General features: G+C 32.4%; 2 protein-coding genes across 2 annotated transcripts; both read left to right on the top strand.

The window, feature by feature from the left end:
- The first annotated feature begins 1041 nt into the window (after positions 1–1041).
- Positions 1042–2477, top strand: LOC127093660 (uncharacterized). The gene is made up of 2 exons (XM_051032594.1): positions 1042–2011; positions 2284–2477. The coding sequence occupies exons 1-2, from the start codon at positions 1042–1044 to the stop codon at positions 2475–2477; spliced, it is 1164 nt and encodes a 387-aa protein (XP_050888551.1).
- An 862-nt stretch (positions 2478–3339) lies between these two features.
- Positions 3340–5019, top strand: LOC127093659 (uncharacterized). Its single transcript, XM_051032593.1, has one exon. The coding sequence runs from the start codon at positions 3340–3342 to the stop codon at positions 5017–5019; it is 1680 nt and encodes a 559-aa protein (XP_050888550.1).
- Positions 5020–27552: the final 22533 nt, after the last annotated feature.

The following is a 27552-nucleotide window of genomic DNA, read 5'->3' as shown; positions in this document are numbered from 1 at the left end:
GAAACTTGTATGTGTTTCTTGGTTTATGATTCTTTCTCCCATGGCTCTATTGTGTTTTTTTTCTCCTAAAATTCTAAAATTGGTTGAGTTAATTTTACTGTAAAAAGAAAAGAAGAAATGGGTTAAGTTAGGTTTCAAAGAAGAAAGAAGAAAAGAATAGAGATGGAGAAATGAATAGAGAATAGTGAGTGCCGAGTAGTAGCTGTCAAATAAATGGTATAAGTAGAATAATGAGTTATGAGATTATTTTGTATTTTTTTATTACTTTATACTTTTGAGTTTTGATTAGTTCATATTAAAAACTAATTGAAAAGTAGAAAGGTTGCAAGTTGTCAAAGAAGTGTGATAGAAAGATTGCAAGCTGTCAAAGAAGTGCTTTTTATATTGTTGTGTCAAGAGTATGTCATTTCTATGTGTGTGACTCATTCAATTATCTCAATAGACAATAGTTTATGATAGAATCTAAAATTTAGAATTAATTGTAATAGAAAATATCAACAACAGTAAGATAAAATTAAAAATAATTAATTTTGGAGCATTTTATTTTCTGTATATTTCATAGTAGTGTTAGTAAAAATAGTGATAATATAATTAAAGTATTATTAATAATCCCATTTTATGATGATTACAAACATGTTTTTTTTTTCTGGTACTATTTTTGCTTGCACTAATTAATAATTTATTGTAGGAACTTAATTTAACAACGAGGCTACAAATAGATCGATTGCTAGTAAATATTGCAGAGTTGATCATTGGCGGACACAAGACATTGTGAGATATTCCAGGTTTTTTTTTACTATGCCTCCTATTATGCCTCCTAAGAATAGAAAGTATGAATGTGGAAATGATAAACGTAAAAAAAGGAAAAAAATTGAAGAGTTAATTCAATCTCAAGCAGGAGCTCTTGAACATAAAATACAAAATGAGTTGATTTCATTACTTGGTTCTGCAATTAAAATTGAAATCATTAGAAAAATCAAACAAGCAAAGTATTTCTCAGTAATACTTGATTGTACTCCGGATGTTAGTCACCGAGAGCAAATGTCTTTGATAATAAGATATGTGGATGTTTCTTCAACTTCTATTAGCATTGAGGAATCATTTTTAGGATTTTTGAATGTGAATGATACAACTGGTCAAGGGCTTTTTGATGTTTTACAAAATGAATTGAAAGAACTTGGTCTCGACCTATTTGATGTAAGAGGACAAGGTTATGATAATGGGTCAAATATGAAAGGAAAACATCAAGGTGTACAAAAGCGATTTTTAGACATAAATCCAAGAGCTTTTTATACTCCTTGTGGTTGTCATAGTCTTAATTTGACATTGTGTGATATGGCTAACTCTTGTAATAAAGCTAGGAATTTTTTTGGAGTTGTTCAACGCATTTACACAATTTTTGCTAATTCAACAAAGAGATGGCAAATTTTGAAAGATAATGTAAAAGGGTTGACTCCAAAATCATTATCATCCACTCGTTGGGAAAGTCGTGTTGAAAGTGTCAAAGCTATAAGAACTCAAATGTCAGATTTTACAGAAGCTTTACTTGAAGTGTCAGAACATGATCTCGATCCTAAGATACAAAATGAAGCTAAATCCTTAGCAACTAATGAGCTTGGTGATTTTGAATTTTTGATGGCTATAATTATTTGGTTTGAAATATTATCTGCAATTAATTTTGTTAGCAAGCTTTTACAGGAAAATGATATGCTTATTGATGTTGCTATGGAAAAAATAAAGGAGTTGATTTCATTTTTTGAAGGATATAGAGAAACAGGTTTTCATAAGGCATTGGTTAATGCTAAGGAAATTGCGGTTGAATTGAATATCGCTCCAATATTTCCTCAAAGGCGTATAATTAAAAGAAAAAGACAGTTTGATGAGAATTTGAATACACCAGCAGTCGAGCTATCTGAAGAGGAATCTTTCAGGGTTAATTATTTTCTTTACCTTGTTGATCAAGCTGTTGTTTCTCTTAATAAGAGATTTGAGCAATACCAAGAGTATGAAAGTATTTTGGTTTCTTGTTTACTTCTCACAAGTTACAATCATTGGATGATGCAACTTTGAAGTCTTTTTGTAGTAACTTTGAACGAGTACTGAAACATAATGAGCAATCTGACATTGACGGGAATGAATTTTTTGAGGAATTAAAGTTACTAAGACAAATGTTGCCTGAAGAAATCATAAGACCTACTGATATATTATTATTTTCAAAAGGCTTGGATTGTTTTCCTAATACAGTTATTGCATATAGAATTTTGTTGACTATTCCTGTGACAGTTGCTTCTGCAGAAAGAAGCTTTTCAAAATTAAAGTTGTTAAAGACTTACTTGCGGTCTACCATGTCACAAGAAAGACTTAACGGATTGGCGTTGATAGCAGTTGAAAATGATCTTTTGGAGACAGTAAAATATGAGGATTTGGTTGATGAATTTGCTTCAAAAAGTGTTAGGAGGAAGGCTCTTTTTAAGTAGTTAGAAACTTTATATTGTATAAAAAGATATTATTAGTTTAAACAATACTTTGAATTTTTAGTGTATTTTTTTATTATTAAATTATATATATATTTTAGATTTAGGCCTATTTATTAAATTAAAACAGGGCCTCCAGATTGATTGGGCCGGCCCTGATTTTACTGTAAAAAGAAAAGAAGAAATGGGTTAAGTTAGGTTTCAAAGAAGAAAGAAGAAAAGAATAGAGATGGAGAAATGAATAGAGAATAGTGAGTGCCGAGTAGTAGCTGTCAAATAAATGGTATAAGTAGAATAATGAGTTATGAGATTATTTTGTATTTTTTTATTACTTTATACTTTTGAGTTTTGATTAGTTCATATTAAAAACTAATTGAAAAGTAGAAAGGTTGCAAGTTGTCAAAGAAGTGTGATAGAAAGATTGCAAGCTGTCAAAGAAGTGCTTTTTATATTGTTGTGTCAAGAGTATGTCATTTCTATGTGTGTGACTCATTCAATTATCTCAATAGACAATAGTTTATGATAGAATCTAAAATTTAGAATTAATTGTAATAGAAAATATCAACAACAGTAAGATAAAATTAAAAATAATTAATTTTGGAGCATTTTATTTTCTGTATATTTCATAGTAGTGTTAGTAAAAATAGTGATAATATAATTAAAGTATTATTAATAATCCCATTTTATGATGATTACAAACATGTTTTTTTTTTCTGGTACTATTTTTGCTTGCACTAATTAATAATTTATTGTAGGAACTTAATTTAACAACGAGGCTACAAATAGATCGATTGCTAGTAAATATTGCAGAGTTGATCATTGGCGGACACAAGACATTGTGAGATATTCCAGGTTTTTTTTTACTATGCCTCCTATTATGCCTCCTAAGAATAGAAAGTATGAATGTGGAAATGATAAACGTAAAAAAAGGAAAAAAATTGAAGAGTTAATTCAATCTCAAGCAGGAGCTCTTGAACATAAAATACAAAATGAGTTGATTTCATTACTTGGTTCTGCAATTAAAATTGAAATCATTAGAAAAATCAAACAAGCAAAGTATTTCTCAGTAATACTTGATTGTACTCCGGATGTTAGTCACCGAGAGCAAATGTCTTTGATAATAAGATATGTGGATGTTTCTTCAACTTCTATTAGCATTGAGGAATCATTTTTAGGATTTTTGAATGTGAATGATACAACTGGTCAAGGGCTTTTTGATGTTTTACAAAATGAATTGAAAGAACTTGGTCTCGACCTATTTGATGTAAGAGGACAAGGTTATGATAATGGGTCAAATATGAAAGGAAAACATCAAGGTGTACAAAAGCGATTTTTAGACATAAATCCAAGAGCTTTTTATACTCCTTGTGGTTGTCATAGTCTTAATTTGACATTGTGTGATATGGCTAACTCTTGTAATAAAGCTAGGAATTTTTTTGGAGTTGTTCAACGCATTTACACAATTTTTGCTAATTCAACAAAGAGATGGCAAATTTTGAAAGATAATGTAAAAGGGTTGACTCCAAAATCATTATCATCCACTCGTTGGGAAAGTCGTGTTGAAAGTGTCAAAGCTATAAGAACTCAAATGTCAGATTTTACAGAAGCTTTACTTGAAGTGTCAGAACATGATCTCGATCCTAAGATACAAAATGAAGCTAAATCCTTAGCAACTAATGAGCTTGGTGATTTTGAATTTTTGATGGCTATAATTATTTGGTTTGAAATATTATCTGCAATTAATTTTGTTAGCAAGCTTTTACAGGAAAATGATATGCTTATTGATGTTGCTATGGAAAAAATAAAGGAGTTGATTTCATTTTTTGAAGGATATAGAGAAACAGGTTTTCATAAGGCATTGGTTAATGCTAAGGAAATTGCGGTTGAATTGAATATCGCTCCAATATTTCCTCAAAGGCGTATAATTAAAAGAAAAAGACAGTTTGATGAGAATTTGAATACACCAGCAGTCGAGCTATCTGAAGAGGAATCTTTCAGGGTTAATTATTTTCTTTACCTTGTTGATCAAGCTGTTGTTTCTCTTAATAAGAGATTTGAGCAATACCAAGAGTATGAAAGTATTTTTGGTTTCTTGTTTACTTCTCACAAGTTACAATCATTGGATGATGCAACTTTGAAGTCTTTTTGTAGTAACTTTGAACGAGTACTGAAACATAATGAGCAATCTGACATTGACGGGAATGAATTTTTTGAGGAATTAAAGTTACTAAGACAAATGTTGCCTGAAGAAATCATAAGACCTACTGATATATTATTATTTTCAAAAGGCTTGGATTGTTTTCCTAATACAGTTATTGCATATAGAATTTTGTTGACTATTCCTGTGACAGTTGCTTCTGCAGAAAGAAGCTTTTCAAAATTAAAGTTGTTAAAGACTTACTTGCGGTCTACCATGTCACAAGAAAGACTTAACGGATTGGCGTTGATAGCAGTTGAAAATGATCTTTTGGAGACAGTAAAATATGAGGATTTGGTTGATGAATTTGCTTCAAAAAGTGTTAGGAGGAAGGCTCTTTTTAAGTAGTTAGAAACTTTATATTGTATAAAAAGATATTATTAGTTTAAACAATACTTTGAATTTTTAGTGTATTTTTTTATTATTAAATTATATATATATTTTAGATTTAGGCCTATTTATTAAATTAAAACAGGGCCTCCAGATTGATTGGGCCGGCCCTGGTGTAGAGAAAAACAGTGTAGTATGAAAATGCTGCAGGAAATAGAACACAGAATGAGAAATCGAATTGGAGCCGAAGAATGCAGTGCGTAAACGTGATTTGGAAAAGAAGCTGAACAACATCATTATCAGTTCATGCTCGCGACTTGGACATGCGATTCCTGCACTAAAACAACATCAAATCTGCTAACTATTTTACGATTTTTGCGTTTTGGATTGGCGGTTCGGTACGTTTCCATCTATGATTCGTTTTGGTTCAAGCATGGTTTCAACTCTGAATTTGTTTACAATATAGCACGTATGGTATTTGGTTCATGTTTTGGTTCGGCGTTGATTCGGTTTCTACATTTTAGTTTGGAAAGGTGTTCATTGATGTTTAATTTTTGCAAAAGTATCAAGTTAGAATGTAAGATAAAAGATCATTGGTGATTGTGCATGAAATTTAGAATTTTTTAATGATCTTGTCTTTGATTTTTTTTGTCACTTTTGCCATGAATTTTTGGTGAATTATCCCATGACTTTAAGTGCTTTTGAGAAGTGATTTTACGTTGAAAAAATGCACTTTTGAATGGTGTAAAATTATAGATCAAATTATGATTTTTTGGACATGAATCAATATTGAAAAGTGTTGAAAAAACAGGTATTGAATTTTAGGAATAATGCAGAATTTTTGTGAAGTAGTGCAAAAACTTTTTTTATGACTTTTCCATAGCATTTTGATGATTTTAATGAATGATATGAATGTCTAACTTGGTGTACCTTCTTCCTTGTAGTAAAGTGAGCATTTTGGTGGAAGAATGAGATTGATGGGACACCAAAGAATGAAGAAAAAGGCATGAGAATGGAACTTGATGGAAGATTAAATTTTGAGTTGTTGGAAATTAGCATTTGTAACATAATCATAGAATAATTAATTTTTGATGAATAATGATGAGTCCTTTGGTCAAATGTTTGAAGAATAGGTCTAAGAAAATTCAGAAGTCAAAATTGAGTCAATGGTCAACTGTTGACCAAAAAGTCAACTTACCAAAATTTGCAGTTTTCTTTTTGTAATTGATCTTTTTCCTTGTAATAAAGCTTTGTGATGCTTTTAATGCATTCCAATTACTCATGAATAAAGATATTCTCTTTCTTTCCAAAAAGTCAACAAAAGCCAAAGCATGGTCAAAGAAAAAATGATAAGAAAATAGTCAACAATGATTAATGCTCATAACGATTCAAAGTCAATAACATTCAATCAATGACGAAAAGTCAATAATAATTAAAAGTAATGATAATGATAAAGTTAACAATTATCTAAAAGTCAACGCATGGAAAAAATCAACACTAATGATAAAAGTCAACATTGTCCTGAACATGGTTAATAATATTGAAATGATCAAAGTCAATCAATAGTCAATTATAAGTCACAAACCGACAAAATATATAGATGAACGGAGAACCTTTGAACCATTAAGTAAAATAAAATGTAAGATGGATTAGATGAAACATTTTATGGTGTATCAGATGAATTTAGCATGAGCAGGAAAAGAAGAAAAAAAAAGATAAAAAGAAGGAGACAAAATTGGGGTATGACACTAATATCTTCATCATCCTCTACTTTAGCTTTGGAAGTGGAGAGGCCTTTAAGGAAATACGTTTCTTCTCTTCATTAAATCTGTCATTCCTCTTTGATTTGACTTCACTTGCTTCAAGTCTTTTCAACTCACGTTCAAGTTTAGTGAGCTTTGTGAAAAGTGTTGACATATCAAGAGATCATTGGATTCTTTGATGACAATTACTTTTGACTGCCAACATAGACCGTAAAATTTTGTTAGCACAATCCTGATTAGATATAGACATATAGTCTTACCTACATTTTCTAACGTGTTGACTATATGGGAGAATCTCATATGAATGGAATCCAAGGATTCTCTGAGTTCCATATGGAAGAATTCATACTCCTATACTAAAGTGTTAATTTTAGATTTTTTAAAATCTCTAGTTCCCTCATGGAGAATCTGAAGTGCATCCCACATTGTTTTAGCTGTTTTACAACGTGAAATTGAAAAATATACATTAACGCTCAAGATGGGTATCAATATATTTCTCGCTTTCAAATCGTAAGATACCTTTTCAGTTTTTTCATCATTCCAATCTTTAGGGATTCTCTTAACATAAATGCCATCTACGATACTTTTAAGGATAAAAGAGGGTCATCCTCCATAGCAACCCAAAGTAAGTTATTGATAGAATAATTCTATCATAGTTACAGAACAATTCTATCAATTATCAACGGACATAAGATGTACGTACATGCAATCTTTCCAATATGTGTAATTTGTTTAATGGAAAATGAGATCTATATTAAACACACCATTTGGATTGTCCTTACCCATATTAAAAACTTTTGTCTTCGTGAGACTTGATCAAATGACAACCTTTTGATGCCACTTGTAGGTTGAATGTCAGCGAAGAATGGTCTGAAAGGGGATGTTGAATAGACATTTCCCTTCTTAAATATATTTTCAAAAACAAAGTTTGAGAGAAGAATTAAAGTTTGAAAAGCGATAATTGTGATTACGCGGTCAAATAAATGTACAAGGAAAAATATTAAGGAATTGCAAATCAATGATGAATTGGACTAATAAGAATGTAAGAGTCAATATTCTTAAATTCAAATAGAAAAATTTGAATATAATTGAATTAACTAATTAAACATTCTAGAATTACAATATTTCATAATAATCAGCAGAAAAGAAAATCTATAAGACTAGATTTAAACAAACTTAAACTTAAACAATAAATCTCTATGGACAAGGAATAAACCTAACTGCATGCAAATTAAGAGAAATGATAAAAGTGTCAAGCATGATCTAAACAGGAAACTAAAGAGAAATAGTAAGAGAGATTGTACGTTGGGATTTATATTGGTTGGGATTTATATTGGTTCAGTGTGTCATCATCGTTTGCACCTAGTTCGGTCTATAATGGTAAACCATTAAAAATTTGTGGCAGTCTTCCACTATGAAATTTATAATGTCCTTTTGTATATATGATAAGAAAACAAAATGTTGCAATACTTAGTAATAACTACTAAGATACACAAACTAATTATTGATTCTTCTTTAAATGTACACAACTCACAAGGCTTCTAAACACTCCAAATTCCACGATCTTGAGTTGATTGACCTTCACATATCACAAGCACCCCAAGCTCCCTTTCCACAACACTCTTCACTTGATTCTATCGAGATTTACCTTATCCAATTCTTTGACCTTGTGACAGATGCTATAAATTCAAAAACCTCTTTGGAGGAGACTTTTTATCTTTCTTCAATAGAGATCTCTCAAAGAAATCCACAACCAGATATTTTTTCTGGAAAGATTTATAAAAATCATTAGTAAATCTAATGAATCCTCTCACAACAAGAACTCATACTCTCTTTTAGAGATGAGAAACACTCAGACTCAATAATGGTTTTTTGTGTTTAAGGAAGAAGATGAAGTTTTTCAGAAAATCTCACACAAACTCAATGTTTCACTCTTGAAAAATGAATGTGTGAATGAATCGTTAATTTCATGGTTGTTTAAAATATATGTGTGTGTGTTTGTGTATGTGTGTGTGTGTGTGTGTGTGTGTATGTGTATGTGTGTGTGAGAGAGAGAGAGAGAGAGTTTTATATATGCTAGAGATAGGGCACAAAAATAATGGAAACTGACTATTTCAATTCAAAAGCATAAAGTATGATTCAAGTCAAAAGATGAGAAGATTCAAATGAATTAACAAGAATTAAGAATATTCAACATGTGATTCAGATCACACCAAACCTTGAATCTAATCACATTTCTAACCTTAAATTAATTTTCAAAAAAGTGTTCATGATTCGAATTAGATGAGACCATGATTCGAATCATGTTTTCCAAATTCAAATGTGAAAAATCAAGAAATCTCATTATTCGAATCAAAGCTACTCACGGTTCGAATCATGTTGAATATTAACACTTGGTTTGAATCATACAAATGAGTCAATTGCATTAACTTTATTGTTAAATGCCCATTTTATGCATGTAAAGAGATTTTCAACCTAGGAGTGAGTGAATGACTTATTGTAAGTGAATCACATAAGATAAAATTATAACACGACAAACATAAAAATAATTAAATTGATATTGTTACCATCTAGAAATTTCATCAGAGAAATTTCATTAGAGAAATGGTCAACCATAAAAATATAGACGAAACAAGAATGTATTAGTTAACTTTTCCTCATAGATAAGAGAGTATACTTTAGTCCTTTTGAGAGTGTACTTATCCCAGTTTATCATTATCAAAAATATATATATATATTATCAAGTTAGATGAACATATTTTATCAAGTTGATAAAATATAGACGAAACAAGAACATATTTTATCAAGTTAGATGAACGAGAACTATATATATATATATATATATATATATATATATATATATATATATATATATATATATATATATATATATATATTAAAAGGAGTAAGGATTACAACTTGAATGAGAAAAATAATAGAAAAGAAAACAAGCAAAATAAATCAAGCCCAAATATAACATGAAGAACTAATCATTTTCCCATCATTATCATCAAAAAAAAACCTATGAGGAATTGGTACTTTTGTGTTATCTAATAGATATGCATGGAAAGAAACTTCGGCAGCCATCCAATTAAGAGTTCTGGTGTTTTATTCATGTCCCATGTTTCTAGCTTGAGTGTTTTTTAGGATTATAGTGAGCAGAGATTCAGTAGGAGGAGTGTGAGGAATCTCATGATAAAAATCTTCTAGGTTCGATGACCTTGCTTGCTGAGATGCTAGTTGGTGCAGTGTAGTTTATTATTTTTGTGAAACAGCCTTAAGAGGAGAACTATGCACCAAGGATCCATATTTGTCGTTGATTAGCATCGTTTTCAAACTTTTTTTTTCCAATTTTTGTACATATATCATCAAACTTTTCTTTGTCGCCGATTAGCATAATTTTAGTAATCAAGTCACCATACGGTAACCATGTGTTCCTCTTCCTACAACAGTAGCCAACTAGTCCAATTGGTTTTAATGTTCTTATTTAGTAGCCAAAGGACCAACACATGAATCCTCGACAGCTGCCGATGTTGAATTTCCTTGAGACTAAAACACAGGTAGCTATATAGTGAATGAGATGAAAATTCGGAGTCACAAACCCCACCGTGAAAGGGAATTTGTGACTTGTTATTGGATCAATTAGAGGAGAGAAGGTTGAAGTTTTCCACAACACTAGGAGCATAAAAAGTGTAGAGGGAGCCAGAGACAAGTAAGTCACAAATATCTGCAATTCCTTAATGGTTAGATAAGTATGTATTTAACATACCTCAGATGTGACTACCCCATCTTTGCAATGGAGATTGCCGTAAAGTGTGGAACCATATTTTGTAGGTTATTAATCAATGAATTTATCTTGAAGAGTAACATTCTTTTGACGATTACAAACTTAGGTTTTAACTTTTGGCATCCAAATGTTTTGGGTCCTTTTGTGTTAGTGGATTTATGATGACTCATGTAATTAGAATTGAATCTATCAGACCACTTTAAATCTTAAATTATTTTAAAACCTAGACCTATTTTTGAAGAGTTATGTGTAACCATTTCTACCATAATAATTACATTTATAAATAATATGATTTTTCTTTTTAGCAAGGCTTATATTCTTGAAGGGTTTGATTCACTATTAGTTTAATAAGCTAGACCTACTTTATTATAAGTGGTTTTGGGATAAATAGGATAATGTCAAGGTTATCTTTGTTCACTAAGTGATTTCAAACATTTGGGGTAAATTGTGATATTCAAAATTTGAAAACTATTTAAAAAATCATTTGACTTTGAATGTTTATGTTAGTATAAACAAAAAAACATAGAATAACCAAGTAATAATGAAAACAATATATAAACCATCAAAAAATAAAATAAAAGACTGAAAGTGAAGGAGATAAGAGATAAAAAAAATATCACACAAGAGAATTATACAGGTTATACCTAACCACTTAACAAACGTTTGTCCTCAAGAGTTTCCTTCTGATATCTTCAAACACAAAAATAACCTTGAGCTTTTAGAGAATAGACCCAAACAACCTTCAACTATAAGTTGATCTTTGGCATAGAATCAAACCCATAAACCTTCTAGCAACAACTAGAGAATTTACATAGACTTAGCTCTAGAATCTTCACCCAAGATTTTTCAAGTTTAGCTTGCAACCTTAAAATCTTTTACAAAGATATTACGCAAGAGAAAAACAATCTTTAATAAATCAAACTTAGCATATCACTAGTAGAGCACGACTCTCAACAGAAAATTTTCACTCTTTTGCCACTAAGGCAACTCTAGTAAAAAAAATTAGAAGAGAGTATAAAGAATCGTAGAAAGGTTTATATTCAAAAGATGGCGTGAAATTAAAAGAGGAGGAGTCTCCTTTATATAATAAAAAATATTTGGCTAAAAAAGGAAATAATCTATGGGCTTTTTTAATGATTTAACTAATTAACCCTAGGCAATGATCATTTAATCAACCCGTATTAGGAAAGTTTGAGTTTTAACATCACCTAATCAATTAATAGGTTATTTAATCGATTAGAGGAAGTTGTTAATCGGTTAACCACTTTAAAATACCTTCCTAATTTATTAACCAAGCTTATAACCAGTTGAGAGCGTGCACGGAAAGGATTTAAGACATTTTATCAAAAGAGAGAAGCGGTTTGAAAAGCATTTTATGTATGTGTATATTGTCTTAGTACCTCAAGACTTACTCTTGTTCCTTTAATAATAAATTAATCAAGACTTACTCTTGTTCCTTTAATAATAAATTAATCAAGACTAGGGGAAAAACCTAAGTTTGGGACCATGCGAGCTTTCACACTTTCACAACTTCAAGTATTCAAGTTTAAAGGTCATAACTTCAAGTATGCAAGTTCCTTACTTGATTCAACAATGTCTAACACTTTCTTCCGAAACCTAATATCTTTGACTGATGAGACTTGTGGTATCTTGTTTGGATGCCATCATCAAGAACCACTTGATAGTTGCAATCAACTCTCCCTCTGACAATTTTAACCAAGAATTTCTTGAATCATTAACATCAAACTCCCTTTTACATATGTAATTATCATCTTTTAACCCTATTGACAATTATCATCATCAAAATCAAATTATGGTTATACCTACATAGCACATAATTATGGTTATTTCAACTTTTAATAAATCATAGGTTTTACAGTTCATATGATGAGTTTTCAAGATGCTTATTCTAACCTAATTCACTTCATCTATAATTCATTCACTTTATTCTTCTAGAGATGTAAATGATTATTATTATATGTCATATTATTTTTTCTAACTCATTATTTTCCTTGATAACCTTTATACTTAGATCATAAATTTTATTTAAAGGAAGGAATATTTATCTCATCATCTTCATAGTTCGTTATAAGAAAAACATTTACCTCTTCATTTGATTATTCAAATGAGTCAACATTTTCCTTTATGATCTCCTTCTTGCTTTCTTCTATCTTATTTTGACGTGTTTGTACTAATTTTTCTTCTTTGAGTTGTTTTGATGATTTTTAACTCATTTTTATGTTTCCTATTAATAATCAACATTTTTTGTATCTTTAGATTTTATTACTGGGATAGGTTTCCAACATCAGTCTTTCGTCTTATATAACTATTAGAGATATAATTTTTGAAAATACTGCAAAGAGTCATGAATCTCACCGTGAAAGGGAATTTATGACTTGTAGACGGAGCCAGAGACAAGTAAATCATAAATATCGGAAAATTCCTCAATGGTGAGATAAATATGTGTTTAACATACCTCAGATACGACTACCCCATTTATATAGTGGAGATTGGCATAAAATGTGGAACCATGTTTTATAGGTTATTAATCAATGAACATGTCGTGAAGAGGAACATTCTTTTAACGATGACAACTAGTTTTTGATGCTAACAACTTAAACCAATCACACAGCCGCCAAAGATGCAAGCAGACTAAGTAGGGTTAATAAGTTTGATCATATGATGATGGCATCTAAATGTAATATAGCTCAAGCCTAATCACCAAGTAAGGTTCAAGAAAGTGCCTATAAGATTGAAGCATCTAACAAGTCTTAAAGTGTCTGAAAGTTCGCCCTAATACGTCTGAGGGAACAAATATTGTAAAAGCTTAAGATCATTCTCCTAAAGTTATACGGCTAATCGCACATACACACAAATACTAAGCCAATTTTTAGAACTTGTTTCTACTAAGAAAGTATTTCTAAAACTGTCTTGAAGTCGTGCCAGATAAATTGGCAGTTGTCAAAAATGCTCTAGGAAATTTTTTGTGTTAACCAATCAATTGACACTTATATCCAATTGATTATATCAGAGTAAAAATGTGCCATAACCGTTTAGGAAAGAGCCTTAATAAATGGTAATGTCTAGATATATTTTCTTATCTTTTAAAACATGCTAATTTATTAATTTTTTTTCTACCAATTGATTGCGCCTTGAGCCAATTGATTGACTCATTTTTTTGGCCTTAATTTTTTTCCTTTTTTGTTCCACCCTCTAAACTATAAATAGAGCACCCTTACTACACATATTTACATCCATGAAACGTGATCTCTCATTTCTCATACCTCACTATCTCTAAAACAATTTTCACACTTTCTCTCACTTATAAAAATAGTCGTAATGCTTTCGAGAAACGTCTTTTGCGAGTGAGGCAATTATGAAATTTTTAAAAGGATAAAATTGTAAATTAACCAAGGAACATTTCTACCTTGGTTGAATAATTTATCCATTTAGGATTTTTTGTTTGGGTTCTAAGCTAAACCTGTTAAAAGCTTTCATTTTGGGATTTTATGATTAAGTCTTCGCTTATGTTCGAAAGTTCAACCTGTCAAAAGCTTTCATAGGTTCGAGATTATCGCGATATAAAATATGAATTTTGTTTGTGGTTATCCTATATAAAACCTCTTTTAGGTTAATAAGTTAAGGCCAATCAAAAGCTTATTAAGGTTGGAAATCAGCTTGGTATAAAATCTCTAGGTTTGTGGTTAGCCCATGAAAACCCCAGTTCGGTTCGAGTTCAGCGTGTGATAAAAGCTCATCAAGATTTGAGATCAACCCATGTTAAAATACCGGTTTTAAAGGTAGAGATTCTCTTGGGTGCCATTTGGTGATCAAGATGAATAGAAACACATAAATAACAAAAGTAAAGAAAGTAAGGAAGAATATAACAAGTAGATGAATATAAGAGAGATTGAGAAGAAAGTGAGAATTGCTTACCTATTCATAGCAACATTTTAATTGATTATAAGTTATTATAATCGATTAGGTCATTAACTATAATTGATTTCTAATTGGCTGTTGAAAATAGTTTCAACTTTTGAAATTTTAATCGATTAGATAATTTGGTTTAAAAGATTAGAGAATGTTATATTTGAAACTCAAATAGTCCTAACAAATTAACCCTGAGGTCTTATTGATTAGGGGGTAAAAAATTTCAACTCCTAGGATCCTTAGGATCCTTTTGGGCCTGGAAACAGATTTGGCTCGAACTGTTATTAAGACTTCCTTTTTTTTGTTCTAACCTCCCTTTTATTGAAATTAAAACTTTAGCACATAGTTAGTAGAAAAAATAATGTAAATGCTTTAATTTAACACCTTTTATAAGAATAACCAAATTTTTCCGTGTTTGTTTTCTAACTACTCATTTACCTAAAGCCTACAAAGAACATTTGATTCTTAAGGGAGTTAAAGTTTTGTCTCTTTTCTTTATTGATTCTTTGAATCTTTTAATAAGAGATGCCTTTTCAATTTATTTCTCTAATTCTTGATTTATGACACTCTCTTTAAATAATTCAAAAACTCTTCAATTACACGCTTTGAGCATCTTTTTTTATTTTTTTAGAACTTGACACTCTCCTAAAAACATTCCCGCAAAAAAACAATTTAGGTTATAACTTTTGGTATCCAAACATTTTTGGATCATTTTGTGTTAGTGGATTTATGGTGGCTCATTTTATTAGAAGTGAATCTATGGGACCGCTTTAAATCATAAATTATATCAAAACAATAAGATTCAGTGTGACCATTTCTACGATAATAATTGAATTTGTAAATAATATGATTTTTCTTTTTAGCAAGGCATATATTTTTGAAGGGTTTGATGTAACTATCAGGTTAATAACCAAGACCTACTTTATTATAAGAGGCTCTTTGATTAAATAGGATCATATCCAGATTATTTTTGTTCACTAAGTGATTCTAAACACCTAGGGATGAATTGTGATATTCAAAATTTGAAAACGATTTATAAAATCATTTGACTTTGAAAATGTTTATATTAGTATAAACAAAAAAACATAGGGATAACAAAAGAAAATAAAAGACTGAAAGTAAAGGAGATAAGAGATAAAAATATCACACCATAGAATTATAAAGGTTCGACCTAACCACTTGTCATATTTTTGTCCCCAAGAGTTTCCTCATGATATTTCTATACACAAAAATAACCTTGAATTTTTACAGGATCAACCAAAACAACCTTCAACTATAATTTGAGATATTGCATAGAATCAACCCATAAACCTTTATCAATAACTAGAGAATTTACACAGACTTAACTCTAAAACCTTCACCCAAGATTTTTCAAGTTTAGCTTGCACACTGCAAATCTTTTACAAAGATATTACGCAAGTGAATAACACTATTTGATAAAAATTATCACATCACTAGTACAACCTAACTCTCAAAAGAAAATTTTCACTCTTTTGCCACTAAGGCAATTCTAGTGAAAAAAAATAGAAAAGACTAGAAAGAATAGTATAAAGGTTTATATTCAAAAGATGATGTGAAATTAAATGAAGAGGAGTCTCCTTTATATAATAAAACACATTTGATAAAAAAAAAGGAAACAATCCATGGACTTTTTAATGATTTAATTGATTAATCCTAGGCAATAATCGATTAATCAACCTAGATTAGGAAGGTGTGAGTTTTGATGTCGCCTAATCAATTAACAAATTATTTAATCGATTAAGAGGTGTTACAAATAGATTTAATTGATTAGAGAAAGTCCTTAATCGATTAACCACTATAAAGTACCTTCATAATTTATTAACCAAACTTCTAACCAATTTAGCACATGCTCATAAAGGTTTTAAGACATTTTATCAAAAGAGATAAAAGGTTTGAAAATTATTTTGTGTATGTGTACATTGCCTTAGTACCTCAAGACTTACTCTTGTTCCTTTAATAATAAATTAATCAAGACTAGGGGAAAAACCTAAGTGTGGGACCACATAAGCTTTCACACTTTCACAACTTCAAGTATTGAAGCTTAAATGTCATAGCTTCAAATATTTAAGTTCCTTACTTGATTCAACAATGTCTAGCACTTTCTGCTGAAACTTAATATCTTTGACTGGTGAGGCTTGTTGTATCTTGTTTGGATGTCATCATCAAGAACCACTTGAGAGTTGCAATCACCTCCCCGTCTGTCAGTTTTCACCAAGAATTTCTTGAATCATTAACACCAAACTTCCTTTTACATATGTAATTATCATCCTTTAACCCTCTTGACAATTATCATCATCAAAATCAAATTATGGTTATACCTATATAGCACATAGATCCACATTTTTTCATACAAATATTTTGTTTCAATTTTTAATAAATCATAGGTTTTATAGTTCTTCCATTTTCCCCTCACTATTATAAATAATACATTTTATGATACAACTTTCACCTCACTCAACAAAAAACCGAGGTATAATGCCAAGGTACAACATGTTTTATTTATTTTTAAATAAATACTACATATTCCCTCGGTGTTTAAATATAACTGAGGGAAAAAATAATCCAGGACATGTTTCGAATCCCTGCAAATGTAGCTGATATTTTTATTTCTTTAAAAGTGGTGTCTTTATTTTTATTTTATTTTTAAATTAATGATCTATTCATTCGATTATCTTTAATAACCGAGAGATTAGATAATCAGATTTTACTATAAAAGTATGCGTTAATAAGATTTTACCATAAACCTAACTTATATGTAACCGCTCCAAACTTGTAAGCATCATTCTTTAGGATGGATTGGAAGACAAAAAAAATCTTCAATATTCTTCTATCTTGAACAAAATATTTGTTTCTACTCTCACAATCCATCCCAACATAATAGTGTTGATGTTGTTGTTGAATTTTTAGAATAATCTTCTGTCCTACCCCAAATTTTAACCATTTTTCTTTTTTCTTTTCATCTTACTTAGAATTTAGACTACTAACAGAACTAGAGCTCACCAGCGGTCTGATATCCCCAATGACCTAAAAAATCAAAGGAAATCATTTTGACTTTTTCTTAAGAGTTGATTTTAGACCTTATTTAAGTTTAATATATAGTTTTAATTTAACTAGTTAAAATGAAATATTTTATTAATTTTTATAAACATTATAATAGCAGTTTTTTAGACAGAATTTGATTTAATAGTTTTTAGGAAAATATTATAGTTTTATAGTTATAATTAATTTGTTAGAAAGAGTTTTTGGAAAATAATATCTATTATTAATATAATTTAATTCATTCATATTATGTTCTATGGTTAGTCTAATATATTTTAATAGTAACTTTTAATTAGGTTTAATTATTAAACTCTATTATTAGTATTGTATTATTTAAGATATTGATTGTTATTACTGGAATTAATTATTAGGGTAATGCATTATTTTGTAGCCGTGTTATAGTTTACGGGGCTTTTTTATTAAATTATATTATAGATAAATATTATTAATTAGGCATTGATTAATATTATTTCTATTAGTCAAAATTTATTTGTATTTGATTAATAAGTCATTAATTGTATTATTAGTATTATTGTTAGAGTTAACCGTGTTAGATATTATTTTTTATTAAAATATTTCTTATGTGAAGCTGGTCAAGGTGTTGACCAGATTAAGTCAAAGGTCTCAGATCTTCCATTTCTATTACAAGATACATTGAATATTTGATTCTTACAAGTAAATTAGACCAAATACATCAGACTTCAAAAACCCTAAATCAGACTAAATCTCAACCTAACCAAATCTCAAACACAACCTTAATCTGCAATCAATTACAAGGAAATCAAATTGTATATTTCCTAAAAAACTACCAATCAGATTAATGACCTAAGACCTAACCTAAATCTATAAATACATAGGAAATTCACATGAAAAAAGGAGGAAAAACTCAACCATAAGGATTAAATGCTTATGCAATCCCCCAAATCCACACTTAAAGCTCAGCAACATAGTTGATTATGGTTTCACATCGAAACCTTAATCATACTTGAACTCATCCTTCATCCGAATCCAGAAAGACCTCGCACAGGCAAAAAAAGAAAGAAGGAGTTAGAAGAAGGAAGAGAAGTAGTCGAGACAGACATATTCAAAGGAAAAGAAGAAAAGATCAAAGTAGTTACATTGTTGATCGGAATACTCCTATATTTTGTAGGTTGGTCTCCCTTTTGCTTCATAATATAGCCTCTGACTTGTATTGTTGTACTTGCCTGCTTGTTTTTTATTGTGGTAGTTATTTAGGATTTAATTTTGGGGAGAGGTTGGGGTAAACAGAAAGGGGGTTTAGGGTTAGGGTTAAAAATTATTGATTTAATTTTGGGAATTTAGAGGTTTGATTGGGGTTCAGGGAGGACTGATCTATGGATCGGTCAAGGTTTAGTGTGAATCTGGGTGGGGGATGGTAAGACTTGGACATAGGTTAGGGTTTGTTTGAGGTAGAAGATGAATATTCATCTTCTTAGGGTTATGGTTCCTCAAGAATGGGTTAGGGTTAATTAGAAGAATCATAGGGTCCTCTTAGGGTTAGGGTTCTTAGGGTATGGGTTAGGTTGAAGTTTCTGGGAAAGTGGATTGAAGCTTTGGAGGTCTTGGTTAGGGTTCGTAAGGACCTCGGGTTTAGGGTTCATCTGGGGAACCCAGAAGTTGAAGGTGGGATGAGTGTTTTTGGGATTTAGATGAAGGTATCAATTCTCCGATTGAAGTTCAACTAGAGCTGGGTTTGGTACAGTGGTTTGGGGTGGTTTCTGGAAAGAGGGGCGGAGCGAAGAGAGGCGAAAAGAGAGGATTGAGAGAGATGGGAGCAAAGAGAGAGAAAGAGAATTGAAAATGGGAGAGTTCAGATGGAGCTTTAACTTATATACTCCCCCAGGCTCCGCCATATTACCAACAAGTGGTCTCCCCACAACCAATCAATCTGATGATCCTGACCAATCCTGATACATGCGTGCTTACAATGTTCCCTTGTGTGATACTTTGACTAGTCATCTTAAAGGATCCAGAGAGAGTCAATTGTTGACTCTCTCTGTGGACCTTATCCCTCTACACGTGGGCCTCAGGGCTTCTGGGTTCTCTCATATTGATTTTCACATCCCCCAAACCTCTAGCACATTGCATCTACAGTTAGGTATACCCCCCTGATTTAGCTAATTTTATTTGTTTTATTTTGTTTTATATTATTACTTAGGATTATTAGTTAATAGATAAATAATTAATTAGCATGATTAGTACTAGTTAGGTTAATAGAAATAATTTAGAGATTAATCATCCTATGATAATAACAAATAATAAAAAATAATAATACAATATTAGGATTAATTAGGTTATTTATAATTAAGTGTTCAATTAGTTTTTAGGATTAGGTTTAGATAGATTTTATTAGAATAATTGAGCATAATTAGACTTATTTAGTTTATTTAAATTGATAATTAGTTTTATTATAATATTTCCCCTTATAATATAAATGAAAAAGAACAAAAAATATATTAATTAGTTAACATTTATTAAGTAGGATTAATTAGGATTAATTAGGATAATTTTAGGATGAAAATAGGATTAATTTCTAGAATAAATGTAGGGTTTCACTTAGTCTAAATTAAGATTAATAGTTAGGGTTAAGGGACATAAAATATAACATTAATCTCTTTTCATAATTAGTTTGTTTAATATTTTTCTTATTTGGATAAAATAATTATATATACATAACATCTAATCTAATTTCTAAATCAAATTAACTATAACATTCTGCAATTAACAAGTCAACTAATATCAACTCCATGCATTCAAACTATAAGTCATATGCCCTTGTGCATCGAGGCATTTTTCAAATTAAACATCTCACTGTCCCCGATGCGTTGAGAACTTTTCAAAATCTAAAAATCGATAGAACAAACAAATATTTTCTACCCGAACTACGATACTCTGATCCCTCATAACATTAAGGGTACATAGGCATAGAGTTGCAACACTCTAGCGAGTACAATTATAAAAAACTTTTTTGGGTCCCTTTTGTAATTAAATCAATCATTGATTATAAACTGATGATCTTGACAACACCATATGAATGGATGTAATAACCAAACCTTAAACCAGATGAAATCCCGAGCATAGGTGCATGTAGGTCAGATGAATTAATCTTATGCACAAGGCAAGTTTAATGTTTGATGATTCATAACAAGATGTATGACAAGGTGGTCAAAAACCTCCTCCCCATGAGCTAGGGTTTCAATCAATTTCATGGTAAAAAGTCAACTAACAAGGGCACCCCAAGTACCAAGCATTCCTGATTAGGGTTTAGGTGATGCAAACCCCCTAATCAAGGTCTTCAAACAAAGCATGAAGCTCCACAAACAAACTTCTAACACATGGGCCCCAAAATTAGGGTTTTTGATGTCATGATGAATGTTAAGACATGGTCTCTTTGAAACCATGTCCCAAAGATCAAGAATGTAGGGTTTTTCCCCAATGATGAGCAAATGTCATAAAACTCATGTAAAACCAAGTTTTTACTATCCACAAGCTTTAAATTTATGATGCTTATGAAAATTTGTTAATGTGAATGCATGATGCACATAAATGAGGCATGAATGAATGCAGGTGAATCTCAAGTCATAGGTTGGATGAAAAATGAAAAGGGAAGGGGAAATATTGGGGTATGACAATACTCAAAGCTTTTATGGCTCGAAGAGAATGGTAATTGGAGAATTCAACCTACTAATAATGGCGGGGACACATACATTTATGATTACCTTCCAGGTGATGGACATTAACCCATCTTACAATTGTCTTCTAGGACGACCTTGGATCCATCCTGCAGGAGCCGTCACCTCCACCCTTCACCAAAGGTTGAAATTCATAGTAGACAACAAACTGATAATTATTAAGGGTGGGGAGGACATGTTTATCAGCCACCTCTCGTTATTCAGATATATTGAAGCAAATAGAGAAAAACTAGAAATACCTTTCCAAGCTTTGTAAATTTCAGCGGTAATTCGAAGAAAATACATTCCCAAGAAAGAAAAGTCATTATCTCCATGGGAGAATATGTCAGAATTGATTAAAAGCAGAGATATGTTGGGTTAGGGTAATCTGTTGGAGATACCTGAGAAGAAGAATTGGTTCGGGTTGGGTTACAAACCGGCTAATAAAGAGTTTCAGAAGACCAATCAGAAGAAGTTGTGTACTCTCCAAGATACTTTCCATAGTTCTGGATATAGAAGTGAAGATCATGTGGCTGTAGTTGAAGAAGGAGACGAAGGGATACCCAACTTGGTGTGTCGTTGCTTACCAGATACCACTCTCAACAATTGGAAGGCCATCGAGATTCCAGAGATGATTTATGTTTCAAAGTAATTTACTGTTTTCTAAATAATAATAAGTCATTTTCCATGCCCAAGGAAAAAGGACAAGCTTTGTAGGGCCCCATTTGTTTCAATGACTTATTTATCAATAAAACCACATTTTGTTTTTAATTGAGCTTCATTTCCTTTCATTTCAAGACTTTGTTTTTAAAATTGTAATATTTTTTCCATAACACTCTCATTCCTCGCACTTCATTCCAAAAAACAAATAATAAGAAAGTCTTCTTCATGCAGATTAATAAATGAACTTATTGAAAACGACACTGCTATAATCTCTTACAACTTCGAATTCCCGATTAACCAAGCGGAAGAGTGTGATGAGGACGACTGAGAGCTTCCTGAAGAGCTAGCCAGGTTGTTGAAACAAGAGGACAAAGAAATACAACCTCACCAGGAACCCGTGGATGTGATCAATCTAGGAACTGAAGAAGATAAGAAAGAGGTCAAGGTCGGTGTTGCCTTAAATGATGAAATCAAGAAAATATTGGTCGAGCTCCTACATGAGTATGCAGATGTGTTTGCTTGGTCATACCAAGATATGCCAGGACTAGACACAAACATCGTTGTACATAAGATGTCACTCAAACCATAGTGTCCGCCGGTCAAGCAGAAATTGAGGAGGACTGGACTAGACATGTCACTAAAAATCAGAGAGGGAGTAAGAAAGCAGCTCGACGTGGGATTCTTAGCCATTGCAAAATATCTATAGTAGGTTGCTAATAGTGTGCCAGTCCCAAAGTAAGATGGAAAATCCAGAATGTATGTGGACTACCGAGATTTGAATAGAACCGGTCCTAAAGATGACTTCCCTCTGCCGCACATTGACGTGTTGGTAGATAACGCCGCTCAATTCTTGGTCTTCTCATTCATGGATGGATTCTCCAGTTATAACCATATAAATATGGCTCCCGCATACATGGAGAAAACCACATTTATCACCCGTTGAGGCACCTTTTGTTACAAGGTAATGCCTTTCGGATTAAAAAACGTTGGGGTAACGTACCAAAGGGAAATGGTGACTCTCTTCCATGATATGATCCACAAGAAGATAGAGGTATATGTTGATGATATGATTTCCAAATCACATACTGAAGAAGATCATATAGTCAACTTGCAAAATCTGTTTGATCTTCAGAGAAAGTTCAAGTTACGTCTGAGTCCCGCAAAATGCGCCTTTGGAGTCAGATTAGGGAAATTATTGGGGTTTATAGTCCGCCAGAGAGGGATCGAAATTGATCCTTACAAAGTCAAGGCCATCCAGGATATTCTAGTTCCGAGGATAGAAAAACAGGTTCGTGGATTCCTGGGGAGATTAAACTACATTGCTATGTTTATCTCGCATCTTACGGCCACTTGTGAACCAATCTTCAAGTTTCTTAGAAAAGATCAAGCCATATAGTGGAATGAAGGTTGTCAAAAAGCCTTCGACAGAATCAAAGAATATTTGCAAGAGCCACTTATACTAGTACCACCAGTTCCATGAAGAGCACTCATAGTGTATCTAATAGTACTTGATAGTTCAATGGATTGTGTATTGGGGCAACAAGAGTAGACCGGAAGAAAGGAGCATGCAATCTACTACCTGAGCGACAAATTCACTGATTATGAATCCTGATATTCACTCTTGGAGAAAACTTGTTACGCTCTAGTCTGGGCCGCTCGGCGTCTGAGACAATATATGGTGTGTCATACTACTTTGCTGATATCCAGGATGGATCCTATCAAATATTTTTTTGAAAAGCCAGTCGTAACTGGAAAAATAGCCCAATGGAAGATGTTATTGATTGAGTACGACATCCAATATATCATACAAAAATCTATCAATGGAAGTGTGTTAGCAGATCATCTCGCTCATCAACCAATGGAAAATTATCAACCTATATAGTTTGAATTCCCTAACAAAGATGTTATAGTAATAAAGGATTATGAGACCCCATGTCCTGATGAAGGACCTGAACCAGGATCATGATTGTGTTTAATGGTGCCTCAAAAGCAGTAGGACATGGAATCAGAGCTGTCACAACTTCTCCCACAAGTTTCCATATTCCCTTCACATCTAGGTTATGCTTCACCTGCACTAATAACATGGATGAATACGAAGCATGTATCTTGGGAATTAATGAAGCCATAGACCTAAGAATCAAGATCTTAGAAGTATATGGAGACTTTGTTCTCGTTATCAATCAAATCAAAGGAGAATGAGGGACACATAATGCTAAGCTAATATGGTACCGAGACCATGTCCGAAAATTGATCGCCTACTTTGATGAGATCACTTTCCACTATATTCCTCGGGAGGAGAATCAACTAGCTGACGTCTTGGCCACTTTAGCATCGATGTTCAAAGTTAAGTGGCACAATGAAGCACCATCTATAACAATTGAACACATGGATGAGCCAACATATTATGTAGCAGTCGAAGCGGGAGCAGATGATAAACCTTTGTCTTACGACATTAAACAATTCCTTCAGAAAAAAGAGTACCCTGCAAATGCTTCTAGCGGGGATAAGAAAACATTCAGAAGATTGGTATCCCAATTCTTCCTCAACCGTCATGTACTTTACAAAATAAATCACGACATGGTCTTGCTCAGATGCTTGGATGGATATGAAGAAGGCATGCTTATCAAAGAGATTCGTGAAGGATCCTTTGGCACTCACGCCAATGGGCATACGATGGCTATGAAAATTGTTAGAGCAGGGTATTACTGGTTGACTATGGAGTCTGATTTCTTAAAATACATCAAGAAGTTCCATAAGTTTCAGACATATGCGGATAAAGTACATGTACCACCAACTCCCTTAAATGTCTTAACTGCTATGTGGTCGTTCTCTATGTGGGGAATAGACATAATTGGAATGATCGAGCTAAAAGCTATGAACGAACATCAGTTCATCCTGGTTACTATCGATTACTTCACCAAGTGGGTAGAAGCTTCTTCTTACACCAACGTGATAAGACAAGTGATCACACAGATTATCAAGAAGGAGATAATTTGTTGTTACGGTGTTCCTAATAAAATTATAACTCATTATAGGTTGAATCTAAACAACAAAGTAATGGATGAGTTATGCAAAAGTTTTAAAATTGAACACCATAAGTCATCACCTTACCGACCGAAGATGAATGGCGCAGTAGAAGCAGCCAACAAGAATATCAAAAAGATTATCCAGAAGATGGTGAAAACCTACAAATATTAGCACGAGATGCTCCCTTTTGCACTACATGACTATAGAACTTTAGTTCATACTTCGACAGGAGAAACTCCTTTCTCTTTGGTATATGGCACCAAAACAGTACTCCCCATAGAAGTTGAGATCCCCTCATTGAGCGTCTTGATGGAGACCAAATTTGAAGAGGCGAAATGGGTACGAACAAGACTTGGTCAATTGTACCTCATAGAAGAGAGACGCATGGCTACAGTATGTCACAGGCAATTGTATCAGAAGAGGCTCAAGAGCGTTCGACAAGAAAATTCGTCCTTGACTGTTCGAAAAAGGTGACCTAGTGCTAAGAAAATATTACTCATTCATAAAGATCCCTGCAGAAAATGGACGCCGAACTACGAAGGTCCATACGTTGTGAAGAATGCCTTCTTTGGAGGAGCCTTAATTCTCACAACCATGGATGGAGCGGAGTTACCACGACCTATGAACTCTGACACAGTCAAGAAATAATATGTTTAGGATAAAAGCATGCTAAGTCGAAAATCCAAAAGGGCGACTTAGGCAAACATTAGGGTGTCCCGGTGGATTGAAAACTTGAAAGACCAATCCACCCAAAAATTAGGGACTTGTATAAAAAATAAAACCTGATAAGTTGAAACCTAAAAGGGCAGCTTAGGCAAAAAAGGGTATATCATCCTGGTGGACTAATACTTGAAAAAAATGGTCCAGGCAAAAATTAGGGATTCCCAAAAGGCATATGACTGCAGCACTTGAGTCATACTACAATAGGAACTCATATGGGAACAATCAATCCAATCATCGTCTTCAGAAGCAAAGTAATGTGACCTCGAAGAACTAGGGATAATAGCATGTGTTGGGTTCAATAGGATAATGAATAGCCTGTTTCATTGCCATTTTATTTTTTTCCTTTATCAGTTTTCAGTAATCTCCTATTACATAAAATATTTCCTTATGTAATGTCACCCATTTACAGGTCAAATTCAATAAATAAAGTTTTGTTTTTCAAGCCTTATTCTTTGTCTCCCATTATTTCTACTTGATTAGAAAGTGTTAATCATTTTTGAATAATGCATTCAAATATTGAGCATAATAAAAAGCTTTCAAAAACATATTTTGCTTTGATCTCAAAACATCGAAGGGACTGTAGTCTTCCAGTACTACATCCCAAGCAAGACACATGTCACAAATCAATAATCATAACTTAACCAGCACAGAAGTCTCTTCCCTTCAAATCATATGGTGTAGTCCCAAATATCAAGACTATCGAGGCTCGTTTCATGGGCATATCAAAGTCTCAAGGGATCGAAGAATCGGAATGTTACATAAACCCCGATTCCCACAAATTCACATATTCATCATACATATCATATAAGATACGGCAACCCAAATAAATGCATCATGCATAAGCACATACATCGATTAAAGACATGTATCCACATAAACAGGCATAACAAAACATAGGATTTGTGACCACTCTTAGAAGTCCAATCCCCAACTATAACAGTATAGTTCCTCAAGTTGATCTTCCTCAGTAAGTAATACTACCACAAGCACCTTTTTAATAAAGGATTTCCCCAACAAGCTCATTCAACGCGAGTCTTCCAAAAGAACACATCCAGTAAATCGATCATCCTGAATGATTGTTATCAACTAATGAGCAGGTGTTCATCTCTCACATCTTCGGCTTAGAAACTTCCATCAAATACACAGGGTTTCAACATATAACGACCGGAGGATTGTCAGAGTCCTACCAAGATTCCAAAATGATCAGATGATCATAGGAATTACAACGACTGGAGGATCGTTAGAGTCCTACCAAGATTCCAAAATGATCGAATGATCATAGCAATTACAATGACCGGAGGATCATCAGAGTCCTACCAAAATTCCGTAAAATGATCAGATGATCGTAGGAATTGCAATGACCGGAGGATCGTCCGAGTCTTACCAAAATTCCAAAATGATCGGATGATCATAGGAATAGAAACGATCGGAGGATTGTCAGAGTCCTACTTGATTCCCGTAAAACGATTGGATGATCATAGGAATTGTATGCAAGTTTCACCCGGAGAGGTTAAAACTGATCAAAAGGGTTTTACTATGGTTTTACCAAACAACGACCGGAGGATCGTCAGAGTCCTACCTCGATCCCATAAAATGATTGGATGATCATGGGAATCATAACGACCGGAGGATCATCAGATTCCTAACCGATTTTAGTAAAATGATCGGATAATCAGGGAAATTGTATGTATGTTTTGCTCGGATGGGATGAAATTAATGAATAGGGTATCACTAGGTTTCCATCAAAGGTTGGTTTGGGTACCAACAGAGCATCAAGGGTTATTCAATCCTTGCTCATCCCCAGGATCTACTAACTCTGTGATCAAAATTAGGATCCCTCTCTATATTTAATCATTTCCTTCCCGAGAAGATGAAGGCTCGTCGTCATCATCCTCTCAATTTAAAG

The sequence above is a fragment of the Lathyrus oleraceus genome, chromosome 6 (genome assembly GCF_024323335.1).
Source record: "Lathyrus oleraceus cultivar Zhongwan6 chromosome 6, CAAS_Psat_ZW6_1.0, whole genome shotgun sequence".
Taxonomy (NCBI): Eukaryota; Viridiplantae; Streptophyta; class Magnoliopsida; order Fabales; family Fabaceae; genus Lathyrus; species Lathyrus oleraceus.
The sequence above is the reverse complement of the archived record's forward strand: the minus strand, read 5'-3'. Positions and strand labels throughout refer to the sequence as shown.